The 25,314-nt window shown below is 44.4% G+C and overlaps 1 protein-coding gene across 2 annotated transcripts in view; it reads left to right on the top strand.

Moving 5' to 3' along the window:
* Positions 1-25,314, top strand: part of LOC141110633 (cell adhesion molecule CEACAM1-like) — a 90,509-nt gene that overhangs the window by 7,806 nt on the left and 57,389 nt on the right. For both annotated transcript variants that reach the window (XM_073602082.1, XM_073602080.1), the window contains exon 4: positions 23,317-23,595. In XM_073602082.1, the coding sequence (XP_073458183.1) occupies positions 23,317-23,595 (279 nt within the window). The remainder of the gene's footprint in view (positions 1-23,316; positions 23,596-25,314) is intronic.

Below are 25,314 nucleotides of genomic sequence, written 5' to 3'. Positions count from 1 at the left end.
GTTTTTTTTTCCTCGCTGCATTTGCATTGCAGAGACTCTAGCTCTTCACACTGGCTGCCCTTAGTGCTGGTACATGGATTCCTCTTCCTCATCATCTTAGAGACTGTTGCTATGGACTTTGTCCCTCCTATTGAGAGACTCTTTTAATCACAATTATTTGATTTGTGTACACCTCCAGGGTCTCTCCTCAAACGAGCGCTGAGTTTAATTTTTGTCTGTGCATCACTATGATGATTGCCTTATCTGGCCAACAGGAATACGAAGGAGGCAGTATAAGGAAGGCAAGCTTTGTCTATACTGGGTGCCTGCACATGTTTCGGAAAATAATTCCTTCTTCAAGGGCTCATCCCTTGAAGAAGGAATTATTTTCCGAAACATGTTGTAAATTCTGAATTTTTTTGTGAATGTTGGGTCTATCACCCCAAGATCAACCTCTTGATTCAGTATTTAGATGCACACTGTATACCATATGACCATTGCTATCTGGTTTCCATTTTTACTATGTGTATATTTGTTCATTAACCCCTTCAATACCAAGCACTTAGACACCTTCCCGCCCAAGCCAATATTCAGCTTTCAGCGCTGTCGCAATTTGAATGACAATTGCGGGGTCATACTACACTGTACCCAAACAAATTTTTTATCATTTTGTTCCCACAAATAGAGCATTCTTTTGGAGGTATTTGATAACTTCTGCGTTTTTTTTTATTGCGCAACAAATAAAAAAAGGCAGAAAATTTTGAAAAAAAAACAAGTTTTTCTTTGTTTCTGTTAAAATTTTTTGTAAATAAGTACGTTTTCTTCTTCAATGACGGGCACTGATATGGCTGCACTGACGGGCACTGATACGGCGGCACTTATGGGCACCGATGAGGTGGCACCAATGAGGTGGCACTGATGAGGTGGCACTGACGGGCACTGATGATGGGCACTGATAGGTGGCACTGATGGGCGCTGATAGGCGGCACTGGTATGTGGCACTGATGGGCACTCATAGGCGGCACCGATGGGCACTCATAGGTGGCACCGATGGGCACTCATAGGTGGCACCGATGGGCACTCGTAGGTGGCTCTTCCTATTGACATCGCGATAAGCCGTGATTGGACATGGCTGATCACGTGGTAAAGAGCTTCCGTCGGAGGCTGACACACCGCTCCACCGATCGTCACGATGCGCGTCCCCGCGGGCGTCATATGATGCCCAGTCAGGATAACGGAACCACCGCCCGGCCGTCAATCTGCTATAGGCCGGGTGGGAAGTGGTTAATAAAAACTTGCTATTTTTGCATTTACGCCTTCTACTTTTCTACTTGACCATATCCATAGCCCGCAAAATCCCTGGGGCACTTTTCCACTGTTTTTCTCTTGAATATTGGGATGTGGCCTGGGTTTAGTCTTTTACAAACTATCTATAAGCAGTTTTTCACTTTCCACAATATTGTAGGTCCAGAAGTAGGAAGGTTAGGAGATAATATTTTGCCAAGTTGACAGCAGTGTTGCCAACCTTCAGTATTTTTACTGGTAGCCAGTAAAAAAGAGGCAAATTTCTCCTGCCAGTAAATGCCAGTAAAAGGAAAAGGTTGCCAGTAAAAAATATAACTGTGACACTCGGCTCGGTCCGGAGCCAGCCGAGACCATCCGAGTGCCTGCTACAGTGTGTTCAGGTGGCTCTGGCAGAGGCGGTGCATGAGCATGTCGTGTGATGTCATAGTGCAAGGGAGCCAAGCAGAGCAGCCAGAGCCTCGTGTCAGCGGGACGGGAGCAAGGCAGGCCGGGAGCGGGACCGTCAGTGCTGTTTAGACTGGAGTGGACTGAAGGGACCACCTGGCTTAGAGAGAGACTGTCACTGTGACTCAGGAGGGGACGTGTCGTGTCAGTGAGGTGTCATCATCATCTGTGCTGCTGAACACTGCTGTCAGTGTCACTTTGAGAGTAAAATTTCATGTGTGCGCCTGACCCATTCTAGTTTCTTGCCCTCTTGTCCTTAAGCTACTTACTTACTATATCGAAAATAAAATACATTTTTTTTTTGCCTTATTATCTACCTTAAATCACGTTGCTAATTGCATATTGTACTTGTGTGTAGCCTAAATACTTCAATTTGCATTTAAAACAGTAGTTTTTAAACTTTTGGAAATGCCAGTGAAAACTTGACTGTGTCAGTAAATGTTGGGTGTCGTGTAAGTAAATTTCAATCTGATAGGTTGGCAACACTGGTTGACAGCAGTCTGTCATAGAACATACTTTGTTTTTATTGCTAAACCCCTACTGAGGACCCCTCGGTCTGCTTCCTCTCCAACTTTTCCCAAAGTCCAAGAACAGATTGTTTATGTTACAAACGTTCAAGATTAGTTTGCAATGCTAAATATGGGAAAACCACATAACTCCTTCCAATGGCTTGGCTTAAATACCAATTATTGAAAGTCACAGAGACAGGACTCATTTCTAATAATGCAAATTGTAATATTATACACATCAAAATTATGAGGCTCAAAAAAAAACAATCACTCGTATAGTACAGTGCTGGGATACAGTGAATCTATCTAACAAATATAAGAAACAAATGAATTTTCAGAACCAAATACAGGTACATTATAAATAAAAAAAGCAGTGTCCAAACACAAACTCCCAAAGTCTGATTTAAAGATTAACAAGTGAGTAAGTATTGTTTCATCCAAACATTTATTCTAAACCTCATATATCTATACTCACATATAATTAGAGTTAAAGTGGTTAAAGTGGTTAAAGTGGTATTAAACCCCAAACCAAAAATATGATAATGCATATTGCATTAAGTTTTCTTAATTTAGGTTTTTTCCACTCTGTTTTCATCTGGTGATCTGGCCAGGTACACACCTCCTGTATTAGAGTGCCCCCCACTCTGGATGAAGGTGCAGATGGGACACTTTTGGACAGCAGTATTGTGAGTCAAGGGGGGACGAGTGTTAGATAGAATAGCAGATTTAGATACGCTAATCAAGTCCAATCAGTATAATCAAATACAGCTGGACTCAAATGAAGGTGCTGTAGAACCATCTCAAGAATGATCAGAAGAAATGGACAGCACCTGAGGTAAATATATGTGTGTCACAGCAAAGGGTCTGAATACTTAGGACCATGTGATATTTCAGTTTTTCTTTTTTAATAAATCTGCAAAAATGTCAACAATTCTGTGTTTTTTTTGTCAATATGGGGTGCTGTGTGTACATTAATGAGGAAAAAATGAACTTAAATGATTTTAGCAAATGGCTGCAATATAACAAAGAGTGAAAAATTTAAGGGGGTCTGAATATTTTCCATCCCCACTGTATATACACACACACTATCTCACAAAAGTGAGTACACCCCTCACATTTTTGTAAATATTTTATTCTATCTTTTCATGTGACAACACTGAAGAAATTACACTTTTCTACAATGTAAAGTAGTGAGTGTACAGCTTGTATAACAGTGTAAATTTGCTGTCCCGTCAAAATAACTCAATACACAGCCATTAATGCCTAAACCGCTGGCAACAAAAGTGAGTACACCCCTAAGTGAAAATGTCCAAATTGGGCCCAATTAGCTATTTTCCCTCCCCGGTGTCATGTGACTCGTTAGTGTCACAAGGTCTCAGGTGTGAATGGGGAGCAGGTGTGTTACATTTGGTGTTATCACTCTCACTCTATCATACTGGTCACTGAAAGTTCAACATGGCACCTCATGGCAAAGAACTCTCTGAGGATCTGAAAAAAAAATTGTTGCTCTACATAAAGATGGCCTAGGCTATAAGAAGATTGCTGAGACCCTGAAACTTAGCTGCAGCATGGTGGCCAAGACCATACAGCGGTTTAACAAGACAGGTTCCACACAGAACAGGCCTCGCCATGGTCGACCAAAGAAGCTGAGTGCACGGGCTCAGCGTCATATCCAGAGGTTGTCTTTGGGAAATACACGTATGAGTGCTGCTAGCATTGCTGCAGAGGTTGAAGGGGTGGGGGGTCAGCCTGTCATTGCTTAGACCATACACCGCACACTGCATTAAATTGGTCTGCATGATTGTCGTCCCTGAAGGAAGCCTCTTCTAAAGATGATGCACAAGAAAGCCCGCAAACAGTTTGCTGAAGACAAGCAGACTAAGGACATGGATTACTGAAACCATGTCCTGTGGTCTGATGAGACCAAGATAAACTTATTTGGTTCAGATGGTGTCAAGCGTGTGATGCGGCAACCAGGTGAGGAATACAAAGACCAGTGTGTCTTGCCTACAGTCAAGCATGGTGGCGGGAGTGTCATGTTCTGGGGCTGCATGTTTACTCCTGGCACTAGGGGGCTACAGTTCATTAAGGGAACCATGAATGCCAACATGTACTGAAACAGAGCATGAGCCCCTCCTTTCGGAGACTGGGCCGCAGGGCAGTATTCCAACATGATAACAACCCCAAACACACCTCCAAGACGACCACTGGCTTGCTAAAGAAGTTGAGGGTAAAGGTGATGAACTGGCCAAGCATGTCTGCAGACCTAAACCCTATTGAGCATCTGTGGGGCATCCTCAAACATGAGGTGGAGGAGCGCAAGGTCTCTAACATTCACCAGCTCCATGATGTCATTATGGAGGAGTGGAAGAAGACTCCAGTGGCAACCTATGAAGCTCTGGTGAACTCCATGCCCAAGAGGGTTAAGGCACTGACACTTTTGGCCTAATTTGGACATTTTCACTTGGGTGTGTACTCACTTTTGTTGCCAGACATAAATGTTTAGACATTAATGGCTGTGTGTTGAGTTATTTTGAGGGGACAGCAAATTTACACTGTTATACAAGCTGTACACTCACTACTTTACATTGTAGCAAAGTGTAATTTCTTCAGTGTTGTCACATGAAAAGGTATAATAAAATGTTTTCAAAAACGTGAGGGGTGTACTCACTTTTGTGAGATACTGTAATTACCGCTGTTTTGTAAAGCCCTCAGAGGTTTGTTGGAGAACCTTAGTGAACAAACAACATCATGAAGGCCAAGGAACACACCGGACAGGTCAGGGATAAAGTTGTGGAGAAGTTTAAAGCAGGGTTAGCTTCTAAAAAAATATCCCAAGCTTTGAACATCTCACCGAGCACTGTTCAATCCATCATCTGAAAATGGAAAAAGTATGGCACAACTGCAAACCTACCAAGACATGGCCGTCAACCTAAACTGACAGGCCGGTCGAGGAGAGCATTCATCAGAGAAACAGCCAAGAGGCCCATGGTAACTCTGGAAGAGCTGCAGAGATCCACAGCTCAGATGGGAGAATCTGTCCACAGGACAACTATTAGTTGTGCACTCCACAAATCTGGCCTTTATGGAAGAGTGGCAAGTAGAAAGCCATTGTTGAAAGAAGGCCATAAGAAGTCCCGTTTGCTGTTTGCGAGAAGCCATGTGGGGGACACAGCAAACATGTGGAAGAAAATGCTCTGGTCAGATGAGACCAACATTGAACTTTTTGGCCTAAAAGCAAAACGCTGTGTGGCGGAAAACTAATACTGCACCCTGAACACACCATCCCCACCATGAAACACGATGGTGGCAGCAGGGCTCGAGTCCTGCAAGAATTCATGGGAATGGCGTTATTGTACCTTTTGTACAGCAGGAGCACCATTCCCGTTAGGAGCAGGGCCCGGCCTGGCACACAGAGTCCAGCCTGGCTGGTATTGAGGTGTTCAGCTCCTCCTCTCTCAGCCCCTGACTGGTCCAGCTACATGTGCAGCTCCACGCTACTCCTGAGTTTCCTCACACTGGGATTGGCTAGGTGTGGCGGTGGAGCAGGAGGCGGAGGGGTGGAAGCTGCTGGCGGTGGTGCTACGGGACCTGGCTGCCCCGGAGGGACACCCAAGATGAGAGTACAAGAGGCGGAGCCGTGAGGAGGCAGAGGGTGAGCTGAGCGAGGCGGTGCTGCGGCTGCTGGGGGGAAGTGAGGCTGGTGCACAGAGAGCTGTGTGTGTGATGTGGGGTGAGCTGGGTGCCCCTGTGCATGGTGTGTGCTGTGTATTATATGTTACTGGTCACACTGCTCCCCCCACCTGTCACACTGCTCCCCCACCTGACACACTGCTCCCCTCACACACTGCTCCCCCACGCACACTGCTCCCCCACCGGACACACTGCTCCCCCCACACACACTGCTCCCCCACACACATTGCTCCCCCCACCTGTCACACTGCTCCCCACCTGACACACGGCTCCCTCATCTGACACACTGCCCCCCCACCTGACCCACTGCACCCCTCCCCCGACACACTGTGAGGGCTGTGAGTATAGGGGGAAGTATGGAGAATGCATAGAGTGTGCTTATATTCGATCATTTTCTACTGTTTTTAGACATTTTGAACTTTTATTTTATCTATTTATTTATTTATTTGGTAGGCTGCCTGCCCTGGGGCCCTTTGCACTGTGGCTGCAGTGGCGTCCAGGGCCGATCCTGGTAGGCTCAGGTGTAGAGTTCTTCCTCCTTCCTCTTGAGTTCCTTACTGCAATGTTCGGAGGCTGGCCACTGTAACAAAATCCCGCCTCATAGATCAACTTCTGTGATAGGCGGAACACTGATTCAATTTCCTGGCATTGGATCAGTGTTCCGCCTATCACAGGAGCCGCCACCAGTCTAGGAGGCGGGACTTTGTTACAGTGGCTGGCCGCCGAACATTGTAGACCCATGACACAGCGGGAGATGCCTGCTGTGTATAATCCAGGCACAGGTGAGTCTGCAATGATGGGCACATTGAGTCTGCAATGATGGGCACAGTGAGGCTGCAATGATGGGCACAAGTGAGTCTACACTGATTCAATTTCCCCGGCATTGGATCGGTGCTCCGCCTTTCACAGGAACTGCCACCAGTTTAAGAGGCGGGACTTTGTTACAGTGGTTGGCCGCTGAACATTGCAGACCCAAGCTCCGTGACACAGCAGGAGATGCTTGCTGTGTATAATCCAGGCACAGGTGAGTGTGCAATGATGGGCACAAGTGAGTGTGCAATGATGGGCACAGTGAGTCTGCAATGATGGGCACAGTGAGGCTGCAATGATGGGCTCAGGTGAGTCTGCATTTAATGGGCACAGGGAGTCTGCATTTGATGGGCTCAGTGAGTCTGCAATGATGGGCACAGTGAGGCTGATTGATAGGCGCAGTGAGGCTGCAATGATGGGTACAACTGAGGCTGCCTTGATGGGCACAGTGAGGCTGCATTGATGGGCACAGTGAGGCTGCATTTTACTATTATCACACATTGTGGTGGTTTTATTTTGTTAGTATAGCATACAGGCTAAATTATTTTGTTGTTACATCTGTTCTATATTTATTTGTTTAATGCATGTGAATTTTGGAGGTGTTCTTGTGAACTGGCACTTTACAATAAATGTTTCACTTTATTTGTTAAAGAAGGGGTATGTAATATATATATATATAGATATACTGTATATACAGTCAGGTCCATAAATATTGGGACATCAACACAATTCTAATCTTTTTTGGCTCTATACACCACCACAATGGATTTGAAATGAAACTAACTGCAGACTTTCAGCTTTAATTTGAGGGTATTTACATCCAAATCAGGTGAACGGTGTAGGAATTACAACAGTTTGTATATGTGCCTCCCACTTTTTAAGGGACCAAAAGTAATGGGACAGATTAACAATCATCCATCAAACTTTCACTTTTTAATACTTGGTTGCAAATCCTTTGCAGTCAATTACAGCCTGAAGTCTGGAATGCACAGACATCACCAGACGTTGGGTTTCATCCCTGGTGATGCTCTGCCAGGCCTCTATTGCAACTGTCTTCAGTTCCTGCTTGTTCTTGGGGCATTTTTCCTTCAGTTTTGTCTTCAGCAAGTGAAATGCATGTTCAATCAGATTCAGGTCAGGTGATTGACTTGGCCATTGCATAACATTCCTCTTCTTTCCCTTAAAGAACTCTTTGGTTGCTTTCACAGTATGCTTCGGGTCATTGTCCATCTTCACTGTGAAGCGCCGTTCAATGAGTTCTGATGCATTTTGCTGAATATGAGCAGATAATATTGCCCGAAACACTTCAGAATTCATCCTGCTGCTTTTGTCAGCAGTCACATCATCAATAAATACAAGAGAACCAGTTCTTTTGGCAGCCATAAATGCCCACGCCATGACACTACCACCACCATGCTTCACTGATGAGGTAGTATGCTTTGGATCATGAGCAGTTCCTTTCCTTCTCCATTCTCTTCCCATCACTCTGGTACAAGTTGATCTTGGTCTCATCTGTCCATAGGATGTTGTTCCAGAACTGCGAAGGCTTTTTTAGATGTTGTTTGGCAAACTCTAATCTGGCCTTCCTGTTTTTAAGGCTCGCCAATGGTTTACATCTTGTGGTGAACCCTCTGTATTCACTGTGGTGAAGTCTTCTCTTGATTGTTGACTTTGACACACATACACCTACCTCCTGGAGAGTGTTCTTGATCTGGTCAACTGTTGTGAAGGGTGTTTTCTTCACCACAGAAAGAATTCTTCGGTCATCAACCACAGTTGTTTTCCGTGGTTTTACGGGTCTTTTGGTGTTGCTGAGCTCACCGATGCGTTCTTTTTAAGGATGTTCCAAACAGTTGATTTGGCCACACCTAATGTTTTTGCTATCTCTCTGATGGGTTTGTTTTGTTTTTTTTCAGCCTAATGATGGCTTGCTTCACTGATAGTGACAGCTCTTTGGATCTCATATTGAGAGTTGACAGCAACAGATTCAAAATGCAAATAGCACACTTGAAATGAACTCTGGACCTTGTATCTGCTCCTTCTGAATGGGATAATGAGGGAATAACACACACCTGGCCATGGAACAGCTGAGCAGCCAATTGTCCCATTACTTTTGGTCCCTAAAAAGTGGGAGGCACATATACAAACTGTTGTAATTCCTACACCGTTCACCTGATTTGGATGTAAATACCCTCAAATTAAAGCTGAAAGTCTGCAGTTTAAGCACATCTTGTATGTTTCATTTCAAATCCATTGTGGTGGTGTATAGAGCCAAAAAGATTAGAATTGTGTCAATGTCCCAATATTTATGGACCTGACTGTATCTATAGATATACACACACACACACACTTTTTTATTTTTGAGGTGGGGGGGGGGATCTTGGGTGAGTTCCCACACTTTTTTTCACAGGACTTGACCCCTGGGTGGCACCATCATGTTGTGGGGATGTTTTTCTTCAGCTGGGACAGGGAAGCTGGTCACAGTTGATGGGAAGATGGGTGGAGCCAAATACAGGGCAATCTGTTAGAGTCTGCAAAAGACTTGAGACTGGAGCGGAGGTTCGCCTTCCAGCAAGACAACAACCGTAAACATACAGCCAGAGCTACAATGGAATGGTTTAGATCAAAGGATATTCATGTGTTAGAATGGCCCAGTCAAAGTTCAGACCTAAATCCAAAAGAGAATCTGTGGCAAGACTTGAAAATTGCTGTTCACAGATGCTCTCCATCCAATCTGACAGACCTTGAGCTATTTTGCAAAGAAGAATGGGCAAAAATGTTACTCTCTAGATGTGCAAAGCTGGTAGAGACATCCCCAAAAAGACTTGCAGCTGTAATTACAGTGAAAGATGGTTCTACAAAGTATTGACTCAGGGGGGCTGAATACAAATGCACGCCTCACTTTTCACATATTTATTTGTCCAAAATTTGGAAAACCATTTGTCATTTTCCTTCCACTTCACAATTATGTGCCACTTTGTGTTGGTCTACCACACAAAATCCCAATAAAACACATTTACATTTTTTGGTCGTAACATGACAAAATGTGGAAAACGTCAAGGGGTATGAATACTTTTTGAAGGCACTGTACCTATACACTCACACTGTAAATATATAAGCTGGCCATGGCTGCTTTTTAAACCTAAAATAAATCCATCAGAATTCCCAGGTTTTTTCAAGAGAGATTAAATAGCCAAATGAGAGTGTCACATGCGATTTAGTGGCTTCTATAAAAAGTACAGAATACCAGACAAATGTCTGAGGATGTCAGCTGAGAAATAATAAAACATTAGTAGGACATTGTGGGAGGGTATGAAAGCCTAAACCATGAAGTATCACGAATGTTCACCCAAACAGAAATAGTTGTTTTAGCCAGCAGAAAATTTTAAATGAATATTAGTTATATTATTTAAATCTGGAAAGTCGGAGCTTGTTTTGCACAGTTAGGTTTGCTTTCAAAGAATATATTATAACATTTAGGCTAGGGCTACACCAACAATAAAATATATCTAAAACTAAAACTTTAAATTTTGGATAGAGTGGATAAGGATTAGCTTGGTTAGTTGGTTTCTATTTGCCCTGGTGATCATTGTCACTGGAACTGAAAGTAGTAGGAAAAGCCAAGCTTTTGAATTGTCACCAGGACAAGAAAAGAGGGAAAATTTTCTAATGGGATTTACCAAAAATTGAATTTGAAGCGCCACACCTCTGCTAAAAGGTGCAAATACAACTTTATTCCAATAAAAGAGTGGGAACAATCCAAAAAGTAGGCAACGTGTTTTGGGAGTCCCAAGGTCTTCCCCTTCATTCGGTTCAGAAGTGAACTGGACCTACAATGGTATTTTTCCAGTGCGAATTACAAGCACAGGCCTTGTCAGCAGCTTGTTTAGGGCTGTGCTTGTAATTGGCACTGGAAAAATACCATTGTAGGTCCAGTTCACGTCTAATTTGTTGACATTGTTTCAATTAAGCCCTGAAGAAGGGGGCACTTTTGGACGCCTGAAATGCATTGGCTACTTTTTGGCTTGTGCTCCTGACTTGGTATTGGAACAAAGTTATATCTGGACCTCTTAGCAGTAGTGTACCACTTCAGTTTCCATTTTTGTTACATTACACTACAAGACAAGGGGACAGTGAAGATCCTCTGGGTCGTAGAAGCTGCCTGCCTGGGAACCAGATCATTTACATCAATACTTTAAGATAACAACCACCGATATAACCCTATGGGCCCAGTACTATCTTTCCACTTTCCTCAATCTTTCAATGGGGACATCTGTTCCAGAGCTAACTGTCTAGGAGGTAATTTCCAGTACTTTTCCAGTATTTTTCTTGTTCTGTCTATTGACAGAAAGTAAAAGGAAATCTCCCCAGAGGTATAGATGGCAAAAAAAAAAAAGACGACAGGAGTTGTAAAGACTCACTATCATTTGAAAATGTGCCTAAGCAGTACCCAGAAAATTTTTCTTTTGAAAAAAAGAGGTGTAACTTCCTGGTTTGTGTGTGTGCAGGAGCTTGTTAAAGCATCAGGGGCTGACTAGGGCTATGGTTCCTTACACAAAAATCAAATTTCCTTTATTCTAGGGCTGTTACTGATTAAAATTTTCATGTTCGATTAATCGATTTTTTTTATAATCGATTAATCGACTAATTTTGATTCATTATAACGCACATACAGATCCAACTACTTTTAGCTGATTTAGCACCGTTGTTATGGCAACGGCCGAAGCTGGACATAGCAGGGCATGGCTAGGACGTCACACGTCATAAACTCAGCCTTACCATGCCCATAATCTCAGCCTTACCATGCCCATAATCACAGCCTCACAGTGCCTATAATCGCAGCCTTACCATGCCCATAATGCAAACTCACCGTGCCCATAATCTCAGACTGACCGTGCCCATAATCGCAGCCTCATCGTTCCCATAATCTCAGCCTCACTGTGCCCATAGTCTCAGCCTTACCGTGCCCATAATCTCAGCCTTACCATGCCCATAATCACAGCCTCACAGTGCCTATAATCGCAGCCTTACCATGCCCATAATGCAAACTCACCGTGCCCATAATCTCAGACTTACCGTGCCCATAATCGCAGCCTCATCGTTCCCATAATCTCAGCCTCACAGTGCCCATAATCGCAGCCTCACCGTGCCCATAATGCTGTCTCGCCATGCCTATAATTGCAGCCTCGCCATGCCTATAATCACAGCCTTACCAAGCCCATAATGCAAACTCACCGTGCCCATAATCTCAGACTTACTGTGCCCATAATCGCAGCCTCATTGTTCCCATAATCTCAGCCTTATAGTGCCCATAATCGCAGCCTCACCGTGCCCATAATGCTGTCTCACCATGCCTATAATCGCAGCCTCGACATGCCTATAATCGCAGCCTTGCTGTGCCCACAATGCTGTCTCACCGTGCCCATAATGCTGTCTCACCGTGCCCATAATCGCAGCCTCACCGTGCCCATAATCGCAGCCTTGCCGTGCCTATAATGCAGTCTCACCGTGCCCATAATGCAGTCTCACCGTGCCCATAATCGCAGCCTCACTGTAGTCAGTACAGAACACTGCGTCTATCACACGAGCTGATCTAGGAGGATGTGTATGACATATAGTGGAGGAGGAGGGAGCGGAGCGCTGCGCTGCAGCCACAGCTTGGCCCAAAGCGCCCCCAGGGCAGGCAGCTTACCGATCAAAAAAATTTTGATCGATCAAAAAAAATTAATGATTGGGGGGCGCATGCGCGGCGCTGAGCGTGATGGACGTCTGAGACTGTAGCTCCGTCCAGCCCGGGAAGATAACGGCTTTAGCAGGGCCAATATCAGCTATTTTCTCAGCGATTTTATCACCCCTCGAGCCCCTTATACTTGGTGCATGCCTGGGAGAAAGAAAAAGCCCAGAGGATCGGCTCAACACACCTTAACCCACTATCTCCTCCGCGCCCGTGATCTAGGCAGCATGTCTCAAAATGGCGCTGCGGGAAGAAACAAACCTCCGTCTCCGGCCTCCTCACCAGGACATCTCACAGACCAGACACCTCCCCTGGATCCTAGCCGTGAGTACGCTGCCTCTCTTACCAAGTTAGACCTTGAAAGCAGCCTGGAGGCCATGTACGCAAGGCTGGCTACAAAGTTCCAGACAGAGCTCCACAAAACCTCTCACACACTCTCCCAGGAGATTGCAGCCTTAGGCTCCAGGACAGAAAGACTGGAAACTAAGCACGATGAGCTGGCACTAGCATACAGTGACCTCTCCAGAGAACACGAATCTCTAGCCGCGGCCTTTTCCTTGATGCAATCCCAAATTGAGGACCTCGATAACCGCAACAGACGCAACAATCTGCGCATAAGAGGTATACCGGAATCCGTTACAGATCTCATCCCCACAATAATCCGCCTATTCAAATCCTTGCTCCCTGACACCGATGCCGGAGCGTTTACCTGTGATCGCATTCACAGAGCCCTCAGGCCTAAACCTCCAGAGGACAAGCCTCCCAGGGATATTGTTCTTTGCATGAAAGACTTTTTAATTAAAGAGGAGATCCTCAGAGCTGCTCGTAATCAACAACGCATCACTCTAGACGATCGTACCATCCAAATATATCCTGATATTTCCCCCGCCACCTTGGACAGGAGACGTGGCATGAAAGAGATTACATCTGCTCTTCAAGCGGCTCGCATCCGCTACAGGTGGGGCTTCCCTTTTAAGCTTGTAATTCCCCACAATGGTACCACTTACTCTGCCACATCACTCCTGGAAGGACAAGAGGTTCTTGTAAAATTGGGCCTTTTGGATCCGGATGTCATTCGCCGGCCCCCTTCTACTCCTAGACCTTCACCCATCTGGCAGACCCCCCCAACCAGGAGAGACAGACGGAGGATCAGATACGACATCGGAGATAGATTTGAAGAGCCCTTTCCTTGATCGTCTCAGCATAGCCGACCACTACAAGATACCCCAGCAACTTGCATCCCGCACCAGATTTCAATGACCCGGACGTCGGTCCCTTGGAGCTGCGACATGCACACCCCACCCAGCAGCAGCCTGCGGATTCAGACCTACTTTTTTTTTTTTTTTGGTTTGAGTCATTACTGCAGGCCTGTTCTCTTTTTATTTTTTTTTGGATTTATATCCTCTTGATCTGCAAAGTTCAGAACATTTTCCAGGCTGGGTTCGAGACCTTGTAGTCTCGGGAGTTGGTATTTCTTTTATCAGGTTTATTATAGTCACCTGATCCGGTCTCTAGTTATGAAGACACTTGTGTTACTATCAGACTTATGTTTTTTTTTCTTATCTTTTTTTCCTTTTATTTTTATTTCTCTCCTTTTTAGCCTCAGGTTTTGGTCCTCCATTATTCTATGTTTGCATCGATTTTCTATTGCAGAAATATTCTGCAGGGTACTTGCCTCACTAGGCCTTTATGGCTTAATTTTTTGTATGTCACAACCTACTGCCCTCCAGTGCTCGAGTATGTCGGCCCTCTGCTTGATTCCGGAAACAATAGGTGCCTGTCTTAGGACACATTTGGCTCTTGTTTATCCCCAGTCCATAGTGTATAATAACATTTACCATGGTAATTAAATGTATATCACACAATGTTAAGGGTTTCAATTCCCCACCTAAAAGGAAGAAGGCCTTTACCTTTTATAAACAGCTGGGAGCACAAATTCTCCTTTTACAGGAGACACACTTTGCACATTCCTCGCACCCTAAATTCCTCCACAGAAGCTTTCCTCAGTCTTTTTGCTCTTTACACCAGACGAAACGTAGGGGTGCCGCCATACTCTTGCACAGATCCTTCCCAATGGAAGTCAAACAGATATTTAAAGACAAAGATAGTAGGTATGTCATAATCAAAGGTCAGATTCATAACAGAGAACTTACTATTGCTAGTGTCTATGCTCCACATGACTCCCTTGCCTCTTTTTTTCACTCCTTCTTTGACCACCTTTCTCATTTTCAGTCACCACACATGATAATTGGAGGGGACTTCAACATGGTTGCAAATCCTAACCTTGATAGATCCATTTGTCCCCCTCCTCCAAATCATTTCCCCGCTCTCTCTCCAGGGGACTGCTGGAACATCAGCTAGTAGACTCCTGGAGAGCTCTCAATATTGGTACTAGAGAATACACATTCTACTCCCATCCCCATAAAAGTTATGCAAGATTGGATTATATCTACACTACCCCTATTATTCTGGCTAATACTACAGAGGCTAGTATCCACCCTTGCACGTGGTCTGACCATCATGCCACTGCCTTTACCACTACTTACATTAGGCTTGCTCCTACCTCTTATTCTTGGCGACTAAATGAGGCCCTCCTCTCAGATGCAGTGGTGGAGGCAGAAGTCGCACAAGCCATTGCAGAATATTTTAACCTCAATGCCGTCCCAGAAACTCCCCCTGCCATTGTCTGGTCTGCGCACAAAGCAGTCCTTAGGGGCAAATTAATTAGTTTAGCCTCTACCCAGAACAAAATTGACAAACAAAACATCTTAACCCTTACTAAAGACCTAGATAATCTCTACAAAAATACCAATCTCCTACACTTAGCTTCCACTAGACAGCTGATTGATCAAAAAAGACTAGAGTTGGATGGCATCTTGTCCAAGAGGGTGGAAAAGGCTCTGCGTTGGTCTAAGGCCAAATATCTTCTCCATGAGAGCTCCGCTTCTACCCTCTTCGCCAGAAAGCTAAATCACTCATCCCGCCCACCCCACATATATAGACTGATGACTCCCTCAGGACATCTCACTTCCGATCCCCAAAAGGTCCTTCATATCTTTGAACAATTTTACTCCTCCCTCCTAGCCCCTTCCCAACTAAAACCCTCACCAGCAGATGAGGCCTGGTTTCAGAACATTCCTCTACCATATCTTACTCCTACACAACTTGATAAACTGAACGTCCCCATCACACCAGCGGAGGTTTTGAATGTAATTAAATCTCTAAAATCAGGCTCAGCCCCAGGCCCTGACGGATTTTCCTCTTTATACTATAAGAAATTCTCATCCCTCCTTACCACTAGGTTGGTTCATATATTTAATTGGGTCCTACAAGGGGGTAGCTTCCCTGAAGAAATGTTACTTGCCAATATGTCCCTGTTACCGAAACCTCACAAAAACCACACCCTACCCCAAAATTACCGACCTATCTCGGTCATTAATAATGATTTAAAAATTTTTAGCAGGATCATGGCTGACAGACTGGCGGGGGTTATCCCCTCTTTGATTTCCCCTTTTCAGTCTGGATTTATACCCCATAGACTTATCACCGATAATATTCGCCTGGCGACAAATATAATACAAGATGCCAACTTTTTTTCACGTAAACTCCTCATGCTTAGCCTAGACATACAGAAGGCATTCGACAGCGTCTCTTGGTCCTACATCACTACACTCCTACAACGTATGGGATTCCAAGGAGCTTTCCTACAAGCATTCTTGGCCCTTTATCGTAACCCGAAAACTCGGATTAGGCTCCCTGGCTGTAACTCTAACTTTTTTGACCTGGGCAAGGGTACAAGACAAGGGTGCCCTTTGTCACCTCTAATTTTTGCGTTAGCCCTCGAGCCTCTGGCCATAGCTATACTACAAGATCCTGATATTTCGGGTTATGTGAAGGGCCACTCGACATACAAATTTGGAATGTATGCTGATGACGTTCTAATGTTTCTCACCAACCCTCTGGTTTCACTGCCAAACTTATTTCAGACTCTATCAAAGTTTGCAGAAATCTCAGGTCTATCCATTAACATGGCAAAATCAAGCGCCCTCCCTATAGGTTACTCCCCTGGAGAACTGCATCATCTTCAGTCAGTCTATCCCTTTATTTGGGCAGATTCTCACCTTCTATACCTGGGTATTAACCTGACTAAGGATTTCGGCAGACTCTTTGAACTAAACTTCCCACCTATGGTCTCTAAATTGAAAGGTATCCTCAAACAATGGTCACACCTCCACATTTCATTTCTTGGCAGAATCACTGCACTCAAGATGACTATCCTCCCTAAACTGCTCTACCTTTTTAGATCCTTGCCACTTAAAATATCTAAAACATACCTCCACACTATCCAGGTGCTGTTTAATAGATTCATTTGGAAAGACAAACCCCCACGCTTTGCCAAAGAAGTCCTATACCGCTCTGCCAAAAGGGGGGGTCTGGGGGTTCCTCAAATATGGTTTTACTACTTAGCCAGTAGATACACTCAACAAGCGCAATGGAATATTTATAACTCCAGGGTCCCTTGGGTACAGTTTGAAAGCGAATCCATCGCCCCCCTATATCTCCCTGGCCTTATGTGGTCCAACAATCAGACTAAATCAGAAGTAGCCACTAAAAATTTGATTACGCACGCTGGCCTTCAACTCTGGGACTCATATAAAAAAACCTACAATCTCATCTCAGCTGTCCCTCTATATGCCTCATTTCTAGGAGATTCTAGATTCCCATTGGCCTTTGATAGACCCTCCTCTTTCCAACTCTGGATTGACTTAAGACTAACTACATTAGATACATTTTTTATAAACTCGAAATTTATCTCCTTTTCTCAGTTGCAATCCACGCACCACATCCCAAACACTGAATTCTACCACTTTTTACAAATACGTCACTTCTTCCAAAGGCACTACACTGGCCCTTCTGCGACCTCCACCACTCTATATGAGGACATATGCCACGACTCACCCCGCCAAAAAGGTCTAATCTCACTAGTCTACGTTAACCTGGAAGCTAACTCAGAGGTCACAACCCTAAAATATAGATCCCAATGGGAAGCTGAGTTAGACCCTGAAGTCGATGAAATAGACTGGGTGAAGGGCTGGCAGAACTTACGCAAATGCACTAAATCCATCATGGTACGTGAAACTGCAATTAAACTGATGACACGCTGGTACTACATCCCATTGCGTATTCACAAGATCTACCCACAATCATCCCCTCTCTGTTTTAGGGGATGCATGCAACAAGGCTCGTTTCTCCACATATTTTGGGATTGCGAGAAACTACGCCCTACATGGAATGAGATCCTGAAAGTAATAGACAAATTAGCGGGCAAACCTCTTAATATCTCATACCAACACTGTCTATTATTTCAATCCCCCCCAGACACCCCTAAACCGTTGGTTAAACTGATCCACTCTATTTGTATAGCCTTGCACTGGGCGGTTGCTCTGCATTGGAAATCAGCTTCAGTGCCATTTTCTCAAGTTATTGCAAGAATAGACCACATGATGTTGGCAGACCAGATCTACCACACCCTACATGACACTATCCCTCAATATGATGCCATCTGGAATCCTTGGTTCTTATTTAGGCTCCAAACCTGACAGTCTTATTTTTTTCTTTTCTTTTTATTTTATTTTATACGTTTTATTTTCCTGCCTAGGGCTTTTTTTTTCTTTTTTCTTTGATTTGGTCTTTAGCATTGTCTTTTCTATTTAGCTAAGTCTCAGACTGTCAGAATATGTCGATAGCTCTAATAGATATATATAACTCAACAGTATATATTTGTACGTAGTCTCTGCTTATATTCCATGTCCCTAAACTCTTTGTATTCATTGCTCTGATTGTCTTGGATTTGTTACCCCTTCTCTGTTTTTCTTAAAAACAAAATAAAAAACTTTAAAAAAAGCCCTACTTTATTCACAAGTCAGTTGTGAGGTATTGAAAAATGATCATTAGAAGCCCTAAATGATGTCCAAACTCACCATCTCTTGGAATCTTGTTCACTGTTCACCATCGTTCTACCAGCTTCCCCCTAGTCTCTCCTGTCCTTTTAGCTGGAGCTGGGCCGAAGTGTAAGAAGAAGAGGCAGCCACCTTGGGCTCTTCCACAACCTATCCTGAAACCTATGCTGCTAAAGTAGTTTTCAGCTCATGAAGGGGGAAGCAGTGGCGTATCATCCATGGGTGCAGGGTGTTCACTGCACACGGACCTCCGAGGGGAGGGGGGCCCACTGTGACCTGCACACATGGATGATTGTCTCTTGGTTCACAGCCGGGGATGCTTGGTGCGGCGGGAGAAACAGCTGTAAGCACCGATCTTCCTGCATGACAGCTGCTTCTTCTCCTCTCCCTCCCGCAGCTATCAGTGCTTACAGCTATCCCTCCCGCCGCACCGATCCTCCCAGGCTGTTCTCCGTGTCCTCCTCCTCCTGTTCTCCTCCATTCCCCCTGTTCTCTCCCAGCCTGCTGTGTCCTCCTTCTCTGCTCCCCCATTCTCCTCCTCCTCCGCCCCCCCCGTTCTCCTCCAGCCTGCAGTGTCCTCCGCCCCCCCATCCCCTGCAGCCAGCTTCCCTCCTCTCCTCTCCCGCGGTCTGCGGGGGATGTGTCAGGATGGAGAGTGGAGGAAGGGGCCGGTAAATATGTCATTTACTGGCCCCTTCCTTTTCTGAATTGAACACAGAGAGCGATCGTTACCGAACGCTCTCTATGACCAGTAATAACTGAGCAGAGTAACCTGTGTGTTACTCTGCTTCAGTTTATCAATGGAGAGAAGCCGCTGTCTTCCGTCCATTCATCTTCAATGCTGAGAAAGGGACTGGGGAATCTCTGTCCTCAGTCCTTTTCTCTGTATCATAGGGGAAATGTCAGGGGTCTGTTTAGACCCCTGATATCCCACTAAAGACCACAGACAAGGCTGATTAAAAAAGTATATATATATATTGCAAAAAGTATTAAAAAATAAAATTGTAAAAAAATTATAAAAAATATAATTGTAAAAAAATTAAATTAAAAAACTACTGACACCACCCCCCGCCCTACCTACACTGTCCACTGCCCCAACCCACCCTTAAAAAATAAATAAAAACTAGATAAATTGAAAAAAAAAAAACATAAAAATAAAAAACTGACACCATCCACTGCTCTACTGACACCAACCTCTGCCCTACTGACAACATCCACTGCCTCATACCCCCCCCCCCCCTTCCCCAGAAGCACTGTGAAAAAAAATTAAGAGAATATCGAAAAAAAATAAAAATAAAACAACAAAATTGTAAAAAATAATAGATTATAAGATAATAAAAACAAAATGGTGTCCACTGACACTGTCCACTGCCCTACTGGCACTGCAACCCCCCCCCCCCCCCCAATTATTGTGAAAAAAAATTATAGAAAAATAAATTGTAAGAAATAATTTAAAAAATAAAAATGTAAAAAAAAAATAATAAAAATAAAAAAAAATTCACTGTCCACTGCCTTAGTGACACCACCCACTGGCCACCAAAAAGCATTAAAAAAATGAAAAAATTAAAATAAAAAATTAAATTATAAAAAAATAAAATAAAAATAATAAACTACTGTCAACGTCCGCTGCCCTACTGACACAATCCTGAACATAATACCCACCACCATACACTCCGCACTCCTCTTCTGCACATAATACCCACCACCGTACACTCCGCACTCCTTACCTGCACATACTACCCATCGCCATACACTCCATACCTCTCTCCCTGCACATACTACCCACCTCCATACATGCTGTACTCCTCTCCTGCACATACTACCCACCTCCATACACATCGCACTCCTCTTCTCCACATACTACCAGTGGCGGCTGGTGCTCAAAATTTTTAAGGGGGGGGCAAACAAACTGAAAAAAAAAACATTAATTGCAGCCTAACTGTGCCCATCAAACACAGCTACTGTGCCCATCAAACACAGCTACTGTGCCCATCAAACACAGCCACTGTGCCCATCAAACGCAGCCACTGTGCCATCAATTGCCACCACTGTGCCAATCAAAACGCAGCCACTGTGCCCATCAAATGCTGCCACTGTCTGCCCGGCACTTACCCTGTTTCGGTGGGGAAGGGTGACGGCAGCGAGCGGTGTCCTCCTGGCCTCCATACGTCTTCTCCCGTCCTCTCCTATAGGCGATTGGACACCTGATCTCATTGTCCGTCCTGCGGTCCAGTCCATAGTGATGAGCCAGGAGGCTGAGCAGCCACTGAGTGCAGTGGGCCGGCTGCAGGGGAAGGTACAGGGGGTCGGAGGGCTCCATGTCAGCCAGGCGCCTGGACACCCCCCGGATCGGCAGCGTTCAGTCTGTGCGGAGTGTGTGCGGAGTGTGCACCGACCTCTCTGTCTGCACCAACCTTCCTGTCTTCACTATGGTCTTCCAACTATGGAGAGCTCGGGCAGCAGCAGCGGCAGAGGTGTCCACTCCTCTCATGCTTCCTCTGCTTGCCACAGCGCCACTAGGCATCCAATAGGTTTGCCTGGCGCTTTGGCCAATTGGGAAACAGGTCCCCCGACCTGCCTCCTGATTGGCGGGGAGGCACTGCAGTGTGAAGATAGCAAAAATTCATTCGCTATGGTCACACAATTGGGTGGGATCAAGGCAAACTCTCTATGCCCCGTGCCCACACTTTATTGAAGCCGATTAGAGCCTCTGGCTCTAATCACGTGCTTTAAAAAAAAACCACCCCCTCCCACCCCCGCCATAGGAATCCATGTGTCCGGCGTCCTGAAAGGGGCTGGGCGCATGGATAGGGAGGCAGCGGCAGGGAAAGGGGGGGCGGCGCCTGTGCGCCCTCAATGCACGGGCCGCCACTACATACTACCCACCTCCATACACTCCGCACTCCTCTCCTGCACATACTCCCGTTCATGTTTCTGCAAATAAAATCTGCAAAAGACATGCTCTAGACTGAGCCTGTGTTGATGGTGTACAGGGAGTTATAACTTTGGCAGGCAGCCCCCATGCTAGCCAGGGAGATCTAGGCATAGTCTCTGCAGTCCGAGAGCACTACACATTTTTAAAGAGATAAAGGTTTTTTCACCCCCACACCCAGATAAATGCCTGTTCATCTTATCATCTTATATGCGTGGATATTTCCATAGTGATTCTTTAACCATTCCTCTCTTATCCTACATCCAAATTATTCATCTCCTTGTTACTAGAGTCTTGTCAACCACCAGTTCTTAGTTCCCATTACATAACTTCAGTTACGCTATCATATTTATGTGTTTATTAATTCAAGGCTTTTCCGTGCTTCGTAGTGAAGGATTTTTTGGTTCTTTTATCCCACGTCATCATACCCTTGTCAGTCTATAGGCCAAGCTCTTTAGCTATTGCTTCCATACAATGCGCTGATGATGCCAACAAGCCTTAAACTCTGTATGCAGTTAGGCTATCATAGAGCCATTTATTAAATTCTTAAATCTTTCAACACAAAATAACCCTTGAATTAACTTTCCAGTTTCAGGGAACCCTTGCTAAATATTATTAGGTCTACAACTCATGGTACCTTAATGTGATGGTCAGTGGGAAGAATACTCCTTACACTTGTGGTTATTGGGAAGAATTACTCCCTTACAAATATCTAAAAAGATCAATGGTGTCGGTGGGAAAGTATCTGAAAGGCAAAAATTGCTGACTGGACAGGGAACCCCTAGCAACCTCTAGAGGAACCCTGGTTGAGAAACCCTGCTCTATAATATTAGACTGTATCTGTACTATAAAGCATTTTTGGATGTACAGTTGGTTGTACATTTTGAATGTACTAACCCTTGAATGATTAATAAAACCAAGGCTATACCATCTTTGAGGCCAATTGAGGAGATTGTCTCAGAAGGCATTCATAGAGGCACAGTGGAGGGTGGCACTGAGGCCGTAGTGTTCATACTGGACACTCCATTCTCTGTGCACATCCAGCCCCCAGGATGCATGCATCCTAGCAACCAATGTGCTGTGCAGCCCAGCCACCAGCGTCTTAGCAACCATTGTGCTTTATAGTATGGTTGCCTGATACCTAGCACTCCTGCCACCAGTAACTTAACAACCAACCCAGAGGGGTTGAAAAAATGGCAGCCTCAGGCAGCATTTTTCCCTAGCATGACCCTAGATTAATGCCTTCATTTTTAAACTTGTGATGGATGTGAGACATGCAGATACTTTCTGTTTTAGGAAGGCTTTAGTGCACATCGCGTGGAGAGCTTTTTGTTCTGGTTGTATCAATTCTATCTATTTGTCTACTAGGAGGTAGATGTGCCAAAATGTGCATATATACTATGTGTTCTTGTACATTATGGCAAGATCCATCACCCTCACAGAGGAATTTAGTTCTGCTTCCAGAACCCCCCCATCCTTAGTGCAGCCCACACCGTAAAAAAAAAATTCACCTTGTTCCCCATTCCAATTACTTTTACTGTGTGGCTCTGCCTGGTGCCACACAGGCTTTGGAAAGAAAATATTTTAAATGGGTCCACTATCTAATGCACATATGTATCGTGGCTCCATTCCTTGCTATAGATCAGTCATATTCATGGTGGCCTCCAGCCATCCAATGGAGTCCAGCTTACCCATAGCAATGAATGGAGGAGACCCGCCTGAAACATTTTCTTTTCAAAGGCTGTGCAGAGCCGGATAGGGCCACATGGGGAAAATCATTGGAATGGGGAGGAAGGTAACAATTTTACTAGGTGGGCTGCATTTAGACTGAAGCTGTCCTTTAAGTGGACCTAATAATTGATATAATTATTCAATAATAATGTTGATTATGTTACTAAAAATAATAATGTTAGATAACTGTTTTTCTTCTTTTTTGTTTTATGTTTAAAGCCACTCTCACTGCTCCTGCCCTCGTTCCTAATTCTGCTCCTGATCATCGTTTTAATGGCTCCTATGTGTCTTTCCATTGTGATGCCGGTGAGCAGCATGTTGCTACTTACACTTTCTACCGTGATGGGAAGAACATCTGCTCAGAGCCCCATGTGACCTGCAGGGATTCCAACCTCTACTTCCAGACAATCTCAAAGCATGACAGCGGAAAGTACACCTGCACCATCCAGAATACTGCCAGCACCAGCATCAGTAACATCCTGCAACTGAGTGTATCAGGTGAGTAATTAGTTAAGGGTCAAAGTCACACAAGATCTTTTTTTATGGCAGGTAAATTTTAATTGTAAATCAAGTCATGGAAATTCTTGCCTGAGTTGATAATTCAAGAATCATTTCAGCGTGAAGGTCAGTGGGAAATGCTCTACCTCTGCCAGGCATTCGATATTTTTCAAGAAGAAGGTCTTTTCGGCTCACAGGGTCACTGGCATGAAGTTGTAGGCTTGAAATGCTGTGCTGGGTGATGCTGGCCTAGTGTAGGATAAAACTTATCTCCCTGGCATGTGTCAGAAAGTGGGAGCACAACCTATTGAGAAATAGTCATTTAAAAGTAAGCTAAGCTCAGTTTACACATACCTCCCAACTGTCCCTGATTTCGAGGGACTGTCCCTAGTTTGGAGCAAAGTCCCATAGTCCTCCTCATTTGTCCCTCATTTTGGTCTGATCTATATAGTTGTATAGAAAATGCACTTTTTATCTTTCAAAAAGTATTTTCCAATGCTAAACCTTTCATCTGATTTCTAAATTGTTGCATTTGTAAATTCCGAAAGCCAATATAAAGGAATAGTAGTGGTAAAAAGCACTTGTGGGTTTGACCAATCTTGTGTTTTTGTACAATTCTCCTTTAAGAGGGCGTGTCAAGGGGTGTGTCCTATGCCTACATACTTTTGCTGATAGGTGTCCCTCATTCCCATCCCAAAAAGTTGGGAGGTATGATTTACATTACTGGCGCAATGTCTCGGTGTCAGAATGAATGAACAAACCCCTGTGCATGGACAGAAGTTACATCGTCCTGAGATGACCATTCAGGATGTCCAAAGACCCAGTGCCTGGAGGAAACCAGGGAGAACATGCTGGCAGGAGAGAGGGACCTGGCCAACATTGACTAGTTGAAAAAGAGTTAAAGTGTTACAAAATATCTGGGCTCCCACAGTACACAGAACATGGAAATGCAATTATTTTAGTAAATATAAACTGCTAAATACCTTTTCTCATCAGCAGTATAAAGCAGTTTTGTGACTTCTATCAGCACTGGTTAAAGCTTGTGGGAGGAATTTTCATTCTCCTCTGATTGTCCTATGAGGCTGCATGACCCCTGACCCCCTGTCTGGACAGTGCTGATTGGCCCTGTGCGGATCACACGCACCGTCCCATGAGAAAAAAAAACACTCTAGCATTACACACCAAAATGATCATGTGCAGAGTGCCCCCAAGGCTCTGTTCTATCAGGAAATGTATTGGGGACTGTGGAAGAAGGGGAGGATCAGAGAAGCCAGGATCAAACAGCCTTCTTACACAATGGGCAGGATTAACCTCTTAGGTTCCACAGTGAGTATAGCAAGCAGGCTTTACTGCATATACAGACTAAATTTAATGTTGTGGATTTAGTAACACTTTAAGTATTGTGGAGCTTTGTTTTAAAATCCTAACCACTTCTAAATACTTACATCCCTATTACCTTGTCTATCTCATCTACTTTGCTATAGAGATCTCCAATACATACTTTTCATCTTATGCCACATGTAACACCATTTGAACAAGGATACGTCCCTAAAGATTTAAGAGCATGTCTACATTTTATTTAATTTTCTGTGAAATGACAATTCATTCAGCTCTATGCACCTCAGTGCATTGCGACATATTACAGTGAGTTGCACAAAAATGCAGAGACCACACCTCAAATCGATCTTATAGTGTGAACAGGGCACATAAAAAGGAGTC

Source organism: Aquarana catesbeiana, linkage group LG10 (assembly GCF_042186555.1).
Source record: "Aquarana catesbeiana isolate 2022-GZ linkage group LG10, ASM4218655v1, whole genome shotgun sequence".
Classification (NCBI taxonomy): domain Eukaryota; kingdom Metazoa; phylum Chordata; class Amphibia; order Anura; family Ranidae; genus Aquarana; species Aquarana catesbeiana.
This window is presented reverse-complemented; position numbering and strand designations above follow the sequence as displayed.